Source organism: Lactuca sativa, chromosome 8 (genome assembly GCF_002870075.4).
Source record: "Lactuca sativa cultivar Salinas chromosome 8, Lsat_Salinas_v11, whole genome shotgun sequence".
Classification (NCBI taxonomy): domain Eukaryota; kingdom Viridiplantae; phylum Streptophyta; class Magnoliopsida; order Asterales; family Asteraceae; genus Lactuca; species Lactuca sativa.
Window position 1 is genome coordinate 120,453,712 of NC_056630.2, and position 18,304 is coordinate 120,472,015.

Genomic DNA, 18,304 nt, shown 5'->3' on the forward strand with positions numbered 1-18,304 from the left:
AGGTTCACATTTATCATGATATTTCATTTAATCAACAGGCAAAACTGTCATTTGTGTCATTTGTCTGGGTTTTGTGTGTGGGTTTTGATGTGTTTGTATATGTGTACGTATGTGTGTTATATGTTTATTTGTATGTTTGCGATTATCTATTTTATTTTAAAATAGTATAATACACAAATTTTATCGTGATACATACGTATTATTTATAAATCCTTTTAGAAGGTTAACGAGAGGCAGAATTATTTTCTTAATAATAGAGGGACAACTCGTAATTTCAAATGGCCGTCATTCTTGACTCATTAATTATATTATTTTATTGAATTAGAATAGTATTTTTTTTTCGAAATCCATCAATGTAAATACCGATAGCAAATCACAATTGTAGATCATCAGAGTCCTCCAATATTCTCTGAGCAAAAAAATTTATATAGTTTGTTGCTTATGCAATCAAACTGAAAAAGCTTTCAGCTATTAGACGGAAAATAATCAAAAAAGATGGGTTCCGGTGGCCATGCAACGGAGAGAGATAACTCCGGGAATGAAGTTATTAAGCGAGCCCCATCTTCCAAACCACCTTTCACTCTTGGGGATATAAAAAAAGCCATACCACCACACTGTTTCAATCGATCCCTCCTCCGTTCTTCATCCTACCTTTTCGTTGATCTCTTTTTTTCCTTCTTCTTTTACTACGTTGCCGCCAAGTTAATCGTCCCCCTTTCAACCCCTCTTTCTTATGTGGCGTGGCCGGTCTATTGGGTGCTCCAAGGTAGTGTCCAGATGGGTTTGTGGGTCATCGGCCATGAATGCGGGCACCAAGCTTTTAGTGACTACACATGGCTAAATGACACCATCGGATACTTTCTACACACGGGTATGCTTGCTCCTTATTTTTCTTGGAAATACAGTCACCGTCGTCACCATTCCAACACTTCTTCACTCGAGAATGATGAATCTTTTGTCCCAAAAAAGAAGTCCGCCCTAAATTCTTCTGCGAGACTACTCAACACTCCACCTGGTCGTCTCTTTAGGCTCGTCGTTTTATGCACCGTAGGCTGGCTTTTGTACGTTTGTTTTAATGTTTCTGGCCGGAAGTATGAGAAATTTGCTAACCATTTTGACCCAAAGAGCCCTATTTACAGTGATCGTGAGCGATTCCAAATATTCCTTACCGATGTTGGACTTGTTGTAGCAAGCTATGGCCTCTACAAAGTGGCCTTGGCACAAGGGGTCATATGGTTGTTGATGGTCTACTTTGCTCCATTGGTGATCGTTTATGGGTTTCTGGTGGTAATCACTTGGTTGCACCACACTCACCCATCGTTGCCCCATTACGACTCGACCGAATGGAACTGGTTGAGGGGGGCTTTGTCGACCATTGATAGAGATTACGGTTTGTTCAACACAATACTTCATCACATCACGGACACACATGTTGCCCACCATTTGTTCTTCACCATTCCTCATTATAACGCAATGGAGGCCACAAAAGCAATCAAACCCATCTTAAAAGAATACTATCAGTTTGACGACACACCTATTATCAAAGCAATGTGGAGAGAAGCTACAGAGTGTTTCTTTGTTGAGGCTGACAAAGGTGACGACACCACCACCAAAGGCGTCTACTGGTTCAACAATAAAATGTGAAAATTATGTAATTCCCCCTATAAACGTCTTGATTATGGTTCAACAATAAAATGTTAAAATCATTTATTCCGCCCATGTAAACGTCTTGATTTCACTAGATTGCGTATGTACTAAGCTTTAATTTTAGTAATGGCTAAATTACATTATTATGGATGCTTTAATTTTAGTAATGGCTAAATTAAATTATTATGGATATTGTTTGAATGAATTCAGGGCGTTTGAGATTGCTTATTTAAGTTGTTTATTAATATATTACAGTTTGATACTCTTAATAAATAAAAAGTGTTTAGTGTTTGGATATATTAAAATTAAAAGTGTTTATTTATTTAAGAAAAATTAAATATCTTTCTACTTTTTGTTCCTAAATATCCTTATATCCAATGAAATAGTGACATTTGTAACATTTAATGCTCATTTAATGAGATTTTATGATATTTTAGGATACTAATATGACACATGTCATCATTTAAATGGGTAGGAGGATTGGTAGGATCAAAAGGTAGCACGAAAATTATGATGAAAATAACCATTTACCATTTGATGAAAATTATGATGAATATAACCATTTACCATTTTATTTAAATAGAGTTTTTGATAAGTTATTAACTTCTAAGGTGAAAATTATGATGAAAATAACCTTTTACCATTTGATTTAAAATAATTGTATAGACCGAATAATGAACTCATAAAAAGCAATGGATGTTATCAGAAACTATGAACATCAAAATTAAAAAATAAAAAAAATAAAAAAAAATGCATACTACGTGGCATATTTAAAACTACATTTTTGAGCCAATATATAACAAAAACCCTTTTCTCTTTTAAGGAATTCATATTCATACATATATACAAGGGAAAATGACTCTTGAGGGTAATTAACTTTTGCGTTTGTACTCATTTGGTTCCTTTTCTTTTTTTTGTATTCAATATACCATCGAACTTGTTATTGGTGTTTACCATAGCCCTTTTGACCTGTGATAGCCGATCAAAGGGTTATGGTGAACATAAACAACAAGTTCGATGGTATATTGAGTACAAAAAAAAAGGAAAGGGACCAAATGAGAACAAACGCAACAGTTGGTTACCCTCCTAATTCATTTTCCCTTTACTCATTTACAACAAATCCCACATCATCTCCTACTGATATTAATGACTTTATGAGATTCATTCTTGCTTATCTTCAAAACATAACCTACGAAAGGACATTATTCATACATGTACAACTTTGTAATGCACTTAAATAATTATTAGGGGAATCTTGACTAAGCAGGCGTATTTCATGACTACATTTACATTTCCAATCAAATGATTTATCGTATCATGGATTCTAGACAAGTCTACAAACGAGTGTGATTTATAAGTTTACTTAGCTTTAAGATCGAACTAATGGGATAAGATACAACATCAATATGTACAATATTATGGTGATGTGTCTACAAAAGCAGCATGATATTGTACATATTGATGTTGTATCTTATCCCATGAGTTCGATCTTAAAGCTAAGTAAACTCAAAAATCACAACACTTGTGATTCCACTCGTTTGTAGACTTGTCTAGAATCCATGATATGATAAAGCATTTGATTGCAAATGTAAATGTAGTCATAAAATGCGTCTGCTTAGTCAAGATTCCCCTAATAAATATTCAAGTGCATTACAATGTTGTACATGCATGAATAATGTCCTTTCATGAGTTATGTTTTGAAGAGAGTCAATAATGAATCTCATAGTCATTAATTTCATTAGGAGATGACGTGGGATTTGCTGTAAATGCGTAAAGAGAAAATGAATCAGGAGGGTAACCAACTGTTGCAGTTGTTCTCATTTGGTCCCTTTCCTTTTTTTGTACTCAATATACCATCGAACTTGTTGTTTGTGTTCACCATAACCCTTTGACCGGCTATCACAGGTCAAAAGTCAGTCAGAAGGGCTATGGTAAACACCAACAACAAGTTCGATGGTATATTGAATACAAAAAAAGGACCAACTGAGTACAAACGCAAAAGTTAATTACCCTCAAGAGTCATTTTCCCTATATACAACCTAAGACTTGAAAACATCACTAAAAATTGCCCTTATGCATTTAATATTTTACATAAAAGAAAATAAATAAATATTATTTTGGGCTTTAAAGAACCATAAACAAACAATAATGCAGGAAATGTTCATTGAATGCACATGAGCAGCAAAACATGGACAAAATCATATGCATTTGACAATAACTCCTTTCAACCTGATGATGAATCATTGAATCAACCTTAAATTAAAACAATTTCAAGCATAAAGAAAAATGATTTAAAGCATTCGAATTTCAGAAACCTGGGAAATAAAACTTACCAATGGGAGGGGACGATGAGGGACAGGGCGTAACGTGGGCGAAGATAGAATAAATAAGGTGGTAGGAGTTGCTTGAATCATGATGTTGAATCAAAGTTAAAAACTGAAGGTTTAGCAGAACATGAATTACATGAAGAAAAGGAAAACATGTTGAGGGACAGGAAGACGAGATATAGTGGTCTAGAAATAGGACAGAGCATCAGAGGAGGAAAGCTTTGGCATTTGGCAAGTGAAGAATGAAGAAGGAGCAAACAAAGGGCAATTATGTATAATTTCTCAGTCAGCGTTGGTTTTTTAAAGGACCAAGTAAGTAATTTATGTGGGCCGAGTCAGAGGTGTATGCTAGGTTAGATGCATATCAAACACCCAGACCGAACATAGTCGGACCAAAACATCTAGCCGGACTCGGTCAAAACCAAATCAAGCAGCCCCAAACTTATCTAAAATAGCTTATGACTTACTTAAACCAAATTACCATGTTAACCCTATTGTAATGTTACGCTTGCGTTTATCACTAGGCATAGTTATGAATTTGTATATATGTCGTTCGACGATTGAAATCTTCTTTTTAATAAATAAAAGTAAATTATATATATATATATATATATATATATATATATATATACGTGTGTGTGAATTTTATAGATATTAAGTGTATATCATATCTATGTAAAATCTTACGTCGAAACATAATAAATATGAATAAAATTCGTAGTAAACTAAAAAGTGAAGTCCTGTACATAAAAAAACGCCTAAATCTGACTTCGTGAGAGGAATTTATGATTTTTCGAAGTTTCAACGTAGCAGTATACAGCTCAGAACCGGAATTAAAATCGGTCGATTGTTAGGAAAAACAAATCTAAACTAGAGTTGAAGATCTTGTCAACGTGATTTTTTCGATATAAAGACTATGGAGAACATATATCGTATGTGAAAGTTATGATTTTTAGATAAATTTTAATAGTCTAAACCTGTAAAAAATATAGCTTTAAAAATAAAGTTAAAATTTGCCAATATAATCTAAACGAAAGTTGTAGATCTCATCGATAACTACACGTGGATATAAAGAATGTAAAAAATGGAGGTTGTATGAAGAAGTTGTGATCTTTTGTAATTCTGATAAAAACGCACGCGCTCATGCGTCTACCAACAAGGCGTACGAAGTGCATTTGACATTCCACTAGAATTTTGCCACATATCACACCTCTGCTAGAGCCATGCCAATCCCCCCTCCCCTCCCCCCCCCCCCCCCCCCCCCCCGATAAGAGGCACGACACGCCCTTAAGTTTTTCAACTATAAATTGGACAACAATTGCAGCCATTTCTCACACCATTTCATCCAATCTCTTTGGAACCTCTTCCACCCTTAGCCCCTTTACTCCTTAGTTCTTCACTACTTTATCATGGCCCTACAACATTAGAGATCCAGAGAAATAAAAGTTCTCGAGTCAAAGTTCTCCCCGCACAATTACTAGGTCCCGTTAGAAAACTCTGTAAGCTAAATTGCACTTATTATGTTTTAAGTGTAACTTATATTTATAGTCATATTCATTGTTATGAACTTATAAATAATATTTATCAGTGATTCCAAGTTATTATACTAGTTGGTCTACTTACAGGAGTGATCTCTACGATGGATTTAATGAGGTGTTTAATGTGGGATTTCCAAACAATATACTTTGTATACCAAACAGATCCTACCCCCGATATGATCATACATGGTTGTTCCTTATTTCATAGATCTTGATGTAGACATTGGGATCATTAAGGAATCTAGATAATCATTATTATAGTCACTAGGAATTTTAAAATAGACTAAGACTTAGTGCCATTTAAATCTAGGTCTTTTAAAAAGGATAAGGTGTTAAGGGGAGGTGCTGCCTAACCACGAATCACTCAGTTTTGTCAGGTGAGTGCATACTTACTCTCAAGAGCATAATTTAATAAATGTATGTTATAAATGCTAATTGTATTAGTTATATTTTTTTTTGTTATTTGTATAATATAATAATATGCTTATTAAGAACTGCATCGTAACCAGATTTTCCTTTAGTTATAGTTTGGGTTACTTATAGACTTATAAAAGGTGCTTACTTCCAAATAAGTCGAATACCGGATATGTCTCATTTTAGGGTAGTGTGTGAGATCAGAACATAATGTAGTAGTGTTCCTCTTTTTGGATAACCATAAATGTTGGGTCCAGATCAGACAACTAGAAAGTATGTATGGGTCATCGACCATAGTAGATGACAACACATGACTATTCAAGTCGGTCTAGTGAATTACGTTACAAGTGTGGACTTATAATGTAACACCCCGAGACTCAGGTGCGTTTCTTTTACCCCCATTCTTTGTCAATTAGTCATGATTAGCCCTTGTGTGGAGAAGACTTAACAAGTGAGTACGCTGGGCGTACCAAAGGGGTACATTGCGCGTACTCGTGTGCTTAGTTTGGACGCGGAGTCGCCAAGGTACGTTGGGTGTACCCAGAGTTACGTCGGGCGTACCCGGCCCAGGTGCAAAACCCTAATCCATCTTGTGCACTATTTAAAGGGTGATAAGGCTCATTTCTCAGCCTTCATATCAGTGAGTGAAACCCTAAAAGAGAGCTTTCCCCGTCCTTAGTGTGTGTGAGTGTTATTGGAGCTAATTGTGCTTTGGTGACTTAGTGAAGAAGAAGGAAATGAGTTCTTGGAAGCTAAAGCTTGAGGTGCCATTTTGGATCTGAGATCTACAAAGCAAGGGGCTACACTTAGAGGTATAGAGTTCAAAACTTTCCTCTTCTTTTGATTTGTTGTTGCATGTGCCATTTCTAGGGCTAAAAACCCCAAAGGTGGAGACTTTATAAGTGTAAAGTGCTCCATGGTCCGAGATCTGTCCCCTTTCAGTGCTATTAGTGATTTAGAGCCATAAAGTTTCCATCTTTACTGTTAGTTTGAGGTCATCATTGAGTAATAAGCCTTCTAGGGTTAGAGGATGGAATATTATGAGAGTTGGTGGCTTGTTCTGCCATGCAAAGGCATAAAGTCATCAACTTTATGGATTAAGAGGCTTAGATGTTGTGACAACCCGATATTTCAACTCTTTGTAATGACCAAAAAGGGTCAAGTATTGTAACCACTTTTGAGTAATAAAATTTACTTTCATAATAAAATGTACAAATAGTTCTATTTAATTTCCTTCTGTGTTTAAATGTCTTTGAACCATGATCGTACGTGAAAAGAACGCCCAAATCCGACTTCATATAGCGAAGTTATGATTTTTCCAAGTTCGGCTTAGCAACAGACAGCTAAAAACTCGAATCGGAGATCGAGCGACTTTTGGCTGGAATGACCTAAACGAGAATCGAAGGTCTCGACAAGGTATTCCAGCGGTAAAAAGTCTGGCAAAAACCGACATCAGATAAAGAAGTTATGAATTTTCAAAGAAATTCCTTAAACACGATGAGTTTAATATAAATAATAAAAAAATAATTTCGGAATTTGCCGACGGAGTCTAAACGAAAGTTGTAGAGCGTAGTCTCACCTACGCGTGGATATAAAGACCATCGAAAACGGCGTTCGTATGAAGAAGATATGAATTTTTGAAGTTTATTAAATGAATTATATTTTTATTTAATTCAAAAATCGGACCTTATCCGAAGAGGAGTCAGCGTCCTCATCCGAAGTACGCACTGCGTACCCCTGTACGCCCTGCGTAACCGAGAGACTTGGCCTCTGATCGTCCACGTCGCCCTATCCGAGGCGTCCGACCCGTCCGACCTGCTGTCCCGTCCGACCCTCCGTCCCATCCGACCCGCCTCCCCAGCAACCCGTCCCATCCGAAGCCGAGGCAGTCGAGGCTTCAGTCATGCATGACGTACGCGTACGCGCTGCGTACGAGCGTACGCCCCGTGTACCGAGGCAGTTCAGCCTTCCTATAAATAGGATGCGAGGGCTTCCGAGAAAAGGGCTCATTTCTCTCCTCTCTCTCACAATCTTTCCTCGTTTTCCGTGCCCGTTCAAACCCGAAGCTCTGGTCTTTTTGCTCAAGTCCCGAGGGTCGATTTTACTCCCGAGAATCCCGAGGAAAATCCGTTTCCCGAGACGAAACTCTGCCCGGTTTTCCATCTCGCTATCTTCAAACTTTCAAGTGAGTTCATACCCCTTAATTTACCTTTTAAACATTCTATAAATTCTTTTATATGTTTTCAAGGGGGGGGGGGGTTACAAGTAAAACACACGAGTATTATCGTGTGTTACATAAAGAAACTCTTTTATATGCTGTTATATATCCAAATCACATGCGATTTATAAACCTTTAAAGGAACTTTCATATATATAACATATGTTAAAATAGCATTCTATCTTTTGAAATATAAATTTGTTGAAATGCATGTATAAACTAAACTTTTCTTAGATTATTCTTGTCTATCTTAGACTCTACACCAAAAATCTATGCTTTCATAAACAAGTGATTCCTTTTCTAGGTATTTCTAAACAAACAAGACACACTTTTAGAAAACTATAATAGGTATAGTTTTGCGAACAAATTTCTAACTCTTATGTACTAGAAACATGAATTTCAAGAAGTTTACTTTCGTATACAAGAACAAACGTAACATTTTAACAAGTAGATCTGTTTTTATACCACGGTTTTGTGAGACACTAACTTCATGTACGTTCGAGTACACATTTCAAGTCCTGTATTATATACCAGAATCCCTTGGAGGGGGAGCGCGGTGTTTGTGTATAGATCTATACGGGCTTGACAACCCGCGCCCTGACTGTTAGCTGCAGTCCACCGTTTGGGGTGACAAACGTCATAACATTCCAACGCCTGAAGAACGTTGTGTATAGGCATTCCGAGTCAATAGTATGGTTATAAAACTCACAAGGGGTATTAAAAATGCATTGATTCACAAGGTTTTCAAATTCATTGGTTATTTTACACTTACATACATTTTAGAAACAAACATTGGTCTTGAGTGAAGGCTACTATTATACTAGTAGAAAATATAGGATTTTCTAAACACAAACAAACAAAGACAAAACATTTCATTTCATTCAAACATTGTCATTTAAATACTTATGAAACTCACCAGCTTAAATGTTGATCTACTCTTTCAAAATTACTTGTATGTCCCAGGAAATCAGTAAATTTCAGGTATTCATTTTGCTTTTGATGAAGGGATGCTGCGGCGCCAGTTTAATCTTGTATTTTGACATCATATTGTAATTGGTTTTGAACATGTAACTTTTGACAAATGTAAACTTTCAATTATATATATGATGGTTGTATTGCTTTCTTTACTATGTATTCATTTGTTACGTTACCACATGAAGTCATCCGCCCCCGAACGTTTCCGCCGTTCAGGTTTGGGGGTGTGACAGATTGGTATCAGAGCAATGTTTATAGTGAACTAAGTATATCAAACCACATAAGATATACAAACTATAAATGCTTAAGGGACTAATACTCTCTGACAAAACAAATTTTCTTTTTACGCTTAAGCAGCTTTGCGTTCAACTTAAATTGATAGTTCATTTAAGTACAATTGCTTGCATACCACAAATTATTTTCATGTTATACAACTATACAAGTATTTAGACAAGTTGACACTACGGTTGAGACTCGATATATGTAATCAGATTTTGGACAAATATAGCGTGATCAACTATATTTGCCCGAGATTGGACCAACGTATATCGAGGAATGATCGTAGTAAGCAACAAGTCAAACCTTACCAAACCATTACAAGAATCAAACACAAGAATTAAAATATTATAGGAGTATTTGCGATCTAAACTAGTTTAACTTACATGTTTTGCATGTTTCAACTTTATTCCATTCTTATAACCCTATTTCTCGTACAGTCAAATGGCTGGATTTCACCACCCTGGCGACCCCTACTTTCCCAACCAAGGCAACGGAGGATGGATCGAAGATGATCCCAAAGAGGACGAGGAACCCATAGAAGTGGGTGATGACTCCGGTACCGACTCAGAGCCGGAAGTTATCGATCCACCACCCATTCAACCTCCTGTCTTCGTAAGGAACTTTCAAGGACCGACTCCCGTCTGGGGAAGTCACCTCCACCATTGGAGCCAACAGCAAAACCTACGCCCTCCCTACGGCATGTGCCGGGACTTCTATGATGTCCGCGGCGGAGGTTCGGCTGATCGAGCACTCCCGGTAATGGTGGGTAAGTTAGCCAATCAGTCCTATCAGTCTGGAGTTCAAGCTAGTCGACTCCGGGATATCAACGTGGAAGTGCAGGTTCACACTTCTGACATCCGTAGGCTGGACAAGATACAAGACAATGCTCAACTTCAAACCGAAGCATTTCAAGTGCAAATGATTGCAGCCCTCGCTGAACTGAGGGAACAACAAGCCGCTTTTGATAGGCGTCTAATGGAGTCAAAGCAATCAGATGCGGAGTCAAGCTCCAAGCGCAACCTTCGACGCAAGTAGTGCTTGTCAAGGACTCAAATTTTGTTATAGCTTAGGACCTCGGCTAAAAGTCTTTAAATTTCTCGAACTTTGTAATCGGAGACCCTTATAGGGGTCAAATTTTCATGATCATTGTAACAACTTTTATATTAATATAAGTGACACTATTACTACTATGTTAAGTATTTCGTTCAAACCTTGAATGGTCTTTGGGAAACCAAATACTTGTTTCATACCTTCAGTCTTACAAATAACTTTCATTCTTCTATTTTAAGACTCATACTTGTTGGGTTTTGAGCATTCTAACACTCTTAGGTGTACATGCAACCCTAAATACCTTGGATCTATGTTTTCTCTATTATACATGCAAATAAGAACTTCCAAGGTATTATCCTAATCTAGCATACAAAACAATAACTATAGCAAGATAGAATACATACCTCTTTGATGTAGAAAGTCTTCATGAAGCTTGAGTGCCTAGTGCCCCAAGTGTGACACCTCAAATGGAATCACAATCATCAAAACACTTAGAATGACTTGAGAGAATTCTACACTCATCAAAATCGGCTAGCCCTTTCTAGAATACTACTAGTGTCTCTAATGGCCGATTTTTCCTCAATAATAAGATGCTTATATAGTTATACAATTAGGGAAAACCCTAATTGTCATGACTTTCCATTTCCTTGGATCCATGGGTTCAAATACACCATGGAGCATCCATGGACCATCCTATGGGTTTTAGCCCAACTTGATTATCCATGGAGCATTAGCCCACTATACAAGTATGGATGATTTACACAATCAACCCATATATTTAATTAGTCTTCTTTTGCTCACTTAATTAATCCTAGATTAATTCTTGATCAATACTAATTAAATAATCTTATTATTCTTATTATTAATATACTAGAACTTATAATATATTAATAACCATAAGTGTCTTATTTCTCTCATCCAAGTGCATGATGGTATGCAACCCAAATGGACCATGCCGGGTCGGGTCAAGTCTTACCAAATATAGTTATGGACTTAGACATTAATCCAACAATACTATCATCTGTTGTTGAACTATAGCGATTTAGTTCATGAGACACATACATTTTCTATTCTATGAAATTCTTATCCTTGTCTTTTCGAGCTATAGTTGAAGGATGCCTCCGCGTAGGAATCCAAGGCGAAACAATAGTGAGGAAGCACCTGTACCACCACCACCTCCACCACCTCAATTTGATGCTGTTATGTTTCAAGCAACAGTCACCGCAGCGGTGGCAGCTGCCATGTCACAGATCAATAACTCGAGTACTAATGGCTCAGGATCTGGCACACACCTATCCAACCATGGCGAGAGTCATGGACCACCTCGAGAATGCACCTATAAGGACTTCACTAATGCCAAGCCCCGGATGTTTTATGGAACTGGTGGTGTGATGGCCCTGAGGCAGTGGATTGAAAGGACGGAGGCAGTCTTTGAAATCTGCTCCTGTCCCGAGCACATCAAAGTCAAATTTGCAACTTTCACCCTTCTTAATAAAGCTTTAACTTGGTGGAATGGCCATGTTAAAGTACTTACCCTAATCGTGGCAAACTCCATAAGCTGGGAGAGCCTGAAAGCCATGATGATGAGAGAATACTGCCCACGGGGAGAGATTCAAAAGCTTGAACACGAGCTATGGACTCTCGGAATGGTTGGTACCGACATCGCTACTTATACCAACAGATTCTGCGAGCTGGCAATCCTTTGTCCAGATATGATTCCTCCCGAGAGCAAGAAAATAGAAAGGTACATCTGGGGACTGACGCCCCAAATGCGATCAAGCGTGTTAGCTTCTAAACCTGACACCTTTGAAAGTGCTAAGGAACTGGCACAATCTCTGATTGACTACGGAGGTCATCAGAACTCAACCACTTCTACACCAGCACCACAGAAAGGAAACAACAACAACAACAACAACTACAACAACAACAACAACAACAACAACAATGGCAGAAAGAGAGTGTGGAATAAAGGGAAGGGTGGGTCTTCCCAAGAATCCGCAAAGAAACAACTGGTTTCAGTGAATGCTGCCACTGTACCTACTACAGCTCCTACAAATACCTACCCAACAAAGCCTTATATAGGTAACCTCCCAAAGTGCACCAAATGCCATTTCCACCACCATGGACCTTGTCGGGAAATGCAGTGCGCCAACTGCAACAGGAAGGGACACACAGCCCGTTTCTGCAAGGACCCTGCAAAACCTATCACTCAAGTTCCCGGTGCGGGTGTAGGGCAGACTTGCTACGGTTGTGGCGAGGTGGGCCACTACAAGAGGAACTGTCCTAAGGCAGCAGGCACCGGAGGTGTGGGACGAGTTTTGGCAATAGGCCACGACGAAGCTGTAGCTGACCCAACTATAGTTGCTGGTACGTTCCTTCTCGATAATTCATATGCATGCATATTATTCGATAGTGGAGCAGAGAGAAGCTTCGTGAGTCAAAACTTTATTCATTTACTTAAATCTAAACCTAGCAAGTTAGAAAAATCATTCACTGTAGAGATGGCCAATGGAAAAACCGAAAACACTAATTGCATATACATGGGCTGTACGTTAACTTTAGACGGCCATTCTTTCCCAATCAATCTCATGCCGGTCCAAATTAAAAGTTTCGACGTCATAGTCGGCATGGATTGGTTGAGTCTTCTTCGCGCCGACATCATGTGCTTTGAGAAAGCAGTCCGTCTTAACCTCCCTAACAACGAAACATTAGTTATCTACGACGACAAATCTAGTACAAACATTCGCATCATTTCGTGCATCCAAGCTCGAAAGTGCTTGCGGAAGGATTGTCGAGCATTCCTAGCACACATCGTTGATACAAGTCAAGAACTGAAGGACATCAAGAGCATCTCGGTAGTACGCGACTTTCCCGATATCTTTCCAGAAGAACTACCAGGATTACCACCGCAACGCCAAGTCGAGTTTAGAATCGACTTAGTTCCAAGAGCTACCCCAGTAGCGAAGTCGCCTTACCGTCTCGCACTAGCAGAGATGCAGGAACTTTCCAGTCAACTTAATGAACTCCTTCAAAAAGGATTCATAAGACCAAGTTTCTCACCTTGGGGAGCACCGGTCTTGTTTGTAAAGAAGAAAGACGGATCGTTCCGTATGTGCATCGACTACAGAGAACTGAACAAACTTACTGTCAAGAACCGCTATCCTCTACCCCGTATCGACGACCTATTCGATCAACTTCAAGGGGCGAACTACTTCTCAAAAATAGACCTACGATCCGGATATCACCAATTACGAGTTCTAGAGGGGGACATTCCAAAGACAGCTTTCCAAACTCGTTATGGACACTACGAATTCGTAGTGATGCCGTTCGGATTAACCAATGCACCAGCAGTATTTATGGACCTAATGAATAGGGTATGCCGCCCTTACTTGGATCAGTTCGTCATCGTCTTTATCAATGATATACTTATCTACTCGCGAAGTGAGAAAGAGCATAGTCAGCACCTACGAAAAGTCCTAGAAACACTGCAAACGGAGAAACTCTATGCGAAGTTCTCTAAATGTGAATTTTGGATTCGAAGAGTCGAATTTTTAGGCCACGTTGTTAGCGAGAAAGGTATACACGTGGACCCCTCCAAAATTAAGGCTATTGAGAATTGGTCGGCACCAATGACACCTACAGAAATTCGTCAATTTCTAGGTCTAGCTGGCTACTATCGCAGATTCATAAAGAACTTTTCGAGCATTGCGAAACCTCTTACTTACATTAACCTAGAAAGGTGTGGCCTTTGACTGGGAAGCGAAACAAGAGAAGGCATTCCAGACACTAAAGCAGGCCTTGTGCACCGCACCGATACTATCCCTCCCCGAAGGGATAGAAGACTTCGTAGTGTATTGCGATGCGTCAAATCAATGACTTGGTTGTGTTCTTATGCAGAGAGGGAAGGTTATCGCTTATGCCTCCCGACAGCTTAAGACACACGAAGTGAACTATACGACACACGATCTCGAGTTAGGAGCAGTGGTATTTGCTCTGAAGATCTGGAGGCACTACTTATACGGAACAAAGAGTACTATTTTCACCGATCACAAGAGCCTTCAACACATTTTCGATCAAAAGGAACTCAACATGCGACAACGACGATGGGTTGAGTTACTGAATGACTATGAATGCGAAATTCGTTATCATCCTGGCAAGGCCAACGTAGTAGCTGACGCCCTCAGTCGAAAGGAATACACTGGTCGGAGGGTCAAATCTCTGACCATGACTATCCATTCCCACTTATCCACACAAATTAAGGAGGCACAAATGGAAGCTTTGCAACCTGAAAATGTGGCAGGTGAATCCCTGCGAGGAATGGAGAAGAATCTAGAAGTCAAGGGTGGCGGAGCCTACTATCTCATGGACCGAATCTGGACCCCGAAACATGGTGGTTTCAGAAACGTAGTCATGACCGAGGCTCACAACTCAAGATATTCCGTTCACCCGGGTTCAGATAAAATGTATCTGGATCTTAAGAAGTTGTACTGGTGGCCTAACATGAAAGCAGAAATTGCTACCTTCGTGAGTAAATGTCTTACTTGCGCTAAGGTTAAGGTCGAGTATCAGAAACCGTCAGGATTACTACAACAACCAGAGATACCAGAATGGAAATGGGAGCGGATTACTATGGACTTCATAACCAAGTTACCCAAGACGACAAGTGGACTCGATACCATATGGGTCATTGTAAACAGATTGACCAAATCCGCGCATTTCCTACCCATCAAGGAGACTGACAAAATGGAGAAGCTTACAAGAACTTACTTAAGGGAAGTAGTGCGACTGCATGGTGTTCTGATATCCATTATCTCCGATCGAGATAGTAGATTCACTTCAAGATTCTGGCAGTCACTACAAAGTTCCCTGGGAACTAGGCTAGACATGAGTACAGCCTACCACCCACAAACAGACGAACAAAGTGAGAGAACAATACAAACTTTAGAAGATATGCTGAGAGCCTGTGTGATTGACTTTGGAAAGGCATGGGATATTCATTTACCCCTTGTCGAATTTTCATACAACAATAGTTATCATACAAGCATAAAGGCTGCTCCGTTTGAAGCCCTCTATGGTCGAAAGTGCAGATCCCCTCTGTGCTGGACTGAAGTTGGCGATACCCAGTTAGCTAGAGGAAGAATTCCTGAAAGCACTCTCATCGGTCCGGAAATCATATGAGAAACGACAGAGAAGATCGTTCAAATTCGTGAACGATTGAAAGCCTCTAGAGACCGACAGAAAAGCTACGCTGACCAAAGGAGGAAACCTTTGGAATTCCAGGTAGGAGACCACGTCTTATTAAAGGTCTCACCGTGGAAGGGTTTAATACGATTTAGAAAGCGTGGGAAACTAAATCCAAGATACATAGGGCCTTTCGAGATCCTTCCCAGAATCGGCCCTGTGGCTTACAAGCTTAACCTACCGCACGAACTTAGTAACATCCATCCAACCTTCCACGTCTCAAACTTGAAAAAGTGTCTGTCCGACGAGACTCTTGTTATTCCACTCGATGAGATCGAGATCAACGAGAGCCTCAACTTTGTGGAAGAACCAGTAGAAATCATGGACCGAGAGGTCAAACAAACAAAACAAAGTCGCATACCCATCGTGAAGGTTCGCTGGAACGCCAAGCGGGGACCTGAATTCACATGGGAACGCGAAGATCAGATGAAACAAAAGTACCCTCATCTCTTTCATGTTCACTAGTATCTTTACTACTTTAAATTTCGGGACGAAATTCTCTCTAACGGGGGGATGATGTGACAACCCGATATTTCAACACTTTGTAATGACCAAAAAGGGTCAAGTATTGTAACCACTTTTGAGTAATAAAATTTACTTTCATAATAAAATGTACAAATAGTTCTATTTAATTTCCTTCTATGTTTAAATGTCTTTGAACCATGATCGTACGTGAAAAGAACGCCCAAATCCGACTTCATATAGCGAAGTTATGATTTTTCCAAGTTCGGCTTAGCAACAGACAGCTAAAAACTCGAATCGGAGATCAAGCGACTTTTGGCCGGAATGACCTAAACGATAATCGAAGGTCTAGACAATGGTATTCCAGGGGTAAAAAGTCTGGCAAAAACCGACATCAGATAAAGAAGTTATGAATTTTCAAAGAAATTCCTTAAACACGATGAGTTTAATATAAATAATAAAAAAATAATTTTAGAATTTGCCGACGGAGTCTAAATGAAAGTTGTAGAGCGTAGTCTCACCTACGCGTGGATATAAAGACCATCGAAAATGGAGTTCGTATGAAGAAGATATGAATTTTTGAAGTTTATTTAATGAATTATATATTTATTTAATTCAAAAATCGGACCTTATCCGAAGAGCAGTCAGCGTCCTCATCCGAAGTACGCGCTGCGTACCCCTATACACCCTGCGTAACCGAGACACTTGGCCTCTGATCGTCCACGTCGCCCTATCCGAGGCGTCCGACCCGTCCGAAGCGTCCGACCCGCCGTCCCATCCGACCCGCCTCCCCAGCAACCCGTCCCATCCGAAGCCGAGGCAGTCGAGGCTTCGGTCATGCATGACGTACGCATACGTGCTGCGTACGAGCGTACGCCCCGCGTACCAGCCTTCCTATAAATAGGATGCGAGGGCTTCCGAGAAAAGGGCTCATTTCTCTCCTCTCTCTCACAATCTTGCCTCGTTTTCCGTGCCCGTTCAAACCCGAAGCTCTGGTCTTTTTGCTCAAGTCCCGAGGGTCGATTTTACTCCCGAGAATCCCGAGGAAAATCCGTTTCCCAAGACGAAACTCTGCCCGGTTTTCCATCTCGCTATCTTCAAACTTTCAAGTGAGTTCATACCCCTTAATTTACCTTTTAAACATTCTATAAATTCTTTTATATGCTTTCAAGGGGGGGATTACATGTAAAACACATGAGTATTATCGTGTGTTACATAAAGAAACTCTTTTATATGCTGTTATATATCCAAATCACATGCGATTTATAAACCTTTAAAGGAACTTTCATATATATAACATATGTTAAAATAGCATTCTATCTTTTGAAATATAAATTTGTTGAAATGCATGTATAAACTAAACTTTTCTTAGATTATTCTTGTCTATCTTGGACTCTACACCAAAAATCTATGCTTTCATAAACAAGTGATTCCTTTTCTAGGTATTTCTAAACAAACAAGACACACTTTTAGAAAACTATAATAGGTATAGTTTTGCGAACAAATTTCTAACTCTTATGTACTAGAAACATGAATTTCAAGAAGTTTACTTTCGTATACAAGAACAAACGTAACATTTTAACAAGTAGATCTGTTTTTATACCACGGTTTTGTGAGACACTAACTTCATGTACGTTCGAGTACACATTTCAAGTCATGTATTATATACCAGAATCCCTTGGAGGGGGAGCGTGGTGTTTGTGTATAGATCTATACGGGCTTGACAACCCGTGCCCTGACTGTTAGCTGCAGTCCACCGTTTGGGGTGACAAACGTCATAACATTCCAACGCCTGAAGAACGTTGTGTATAGGCATTCCGAGTCAATAGTATGGTTATAAAACTCACAAGGGGTATTAAAAATGCATTGATTCACAAGGTTTTCAAATTCATTGGTTATTTTACACTTACATACATTTTAGAAACAAACATTGGTCTTGAGTGAAGGCTACTATTATACTAGTAGAAAATATAGGATTTTCTAAACACAAACAAACAAAGACAAAACATTTCATTTCATTCAAACATTGTCATTTAAATACTTATGAAACTCACCAGCTTAAATGTTGATCTACTCTTTCAAAATTACTTGTATGTCCCAGGAAATCAGTAAATTTCAGGTATTCATTTTGCTTTTGATGAAGGGATGCTGCG

The 18,304-nt window shown here is 39.1% G+C and overlaps 1 protein-coding gene across 1 annotated transcript; it reads left to right on the top strand.

Moving 5' to 3' along the window:
* Positions 1 to 377: 377 nt before the first annotated feature.
* LOC111900952 (delta(12)-fatty-acid desaturase FAD2) lies at positions 378 to 1,810 on the top strand. The gene has a single exon (XM_023896820.3). The coding sequence runs from the start codon at positions 496 to 498 to the stop codon at positions 1,642 to 1,644; it is 1,149 nt and encodes a 382-aa protein (XP_023752588.1). The 5' UTR covers positions 378 to 495; the 3' UTR covers positions 1,645 to 1,810.
* The last annotated feature ends 16,494 nt before the right edge of the window (positions 1,811 to 18,304 follow it).

What these genes read in the sequence shown, in the direction of transcription:
- LOC111900952 (XM_023896820.3), top strand. Translation starts at nt 496, where the DNA reads ATGGGTTCCGGTGGCCATGCAACGGAGAGAGATAACTCCGGGAATGAA.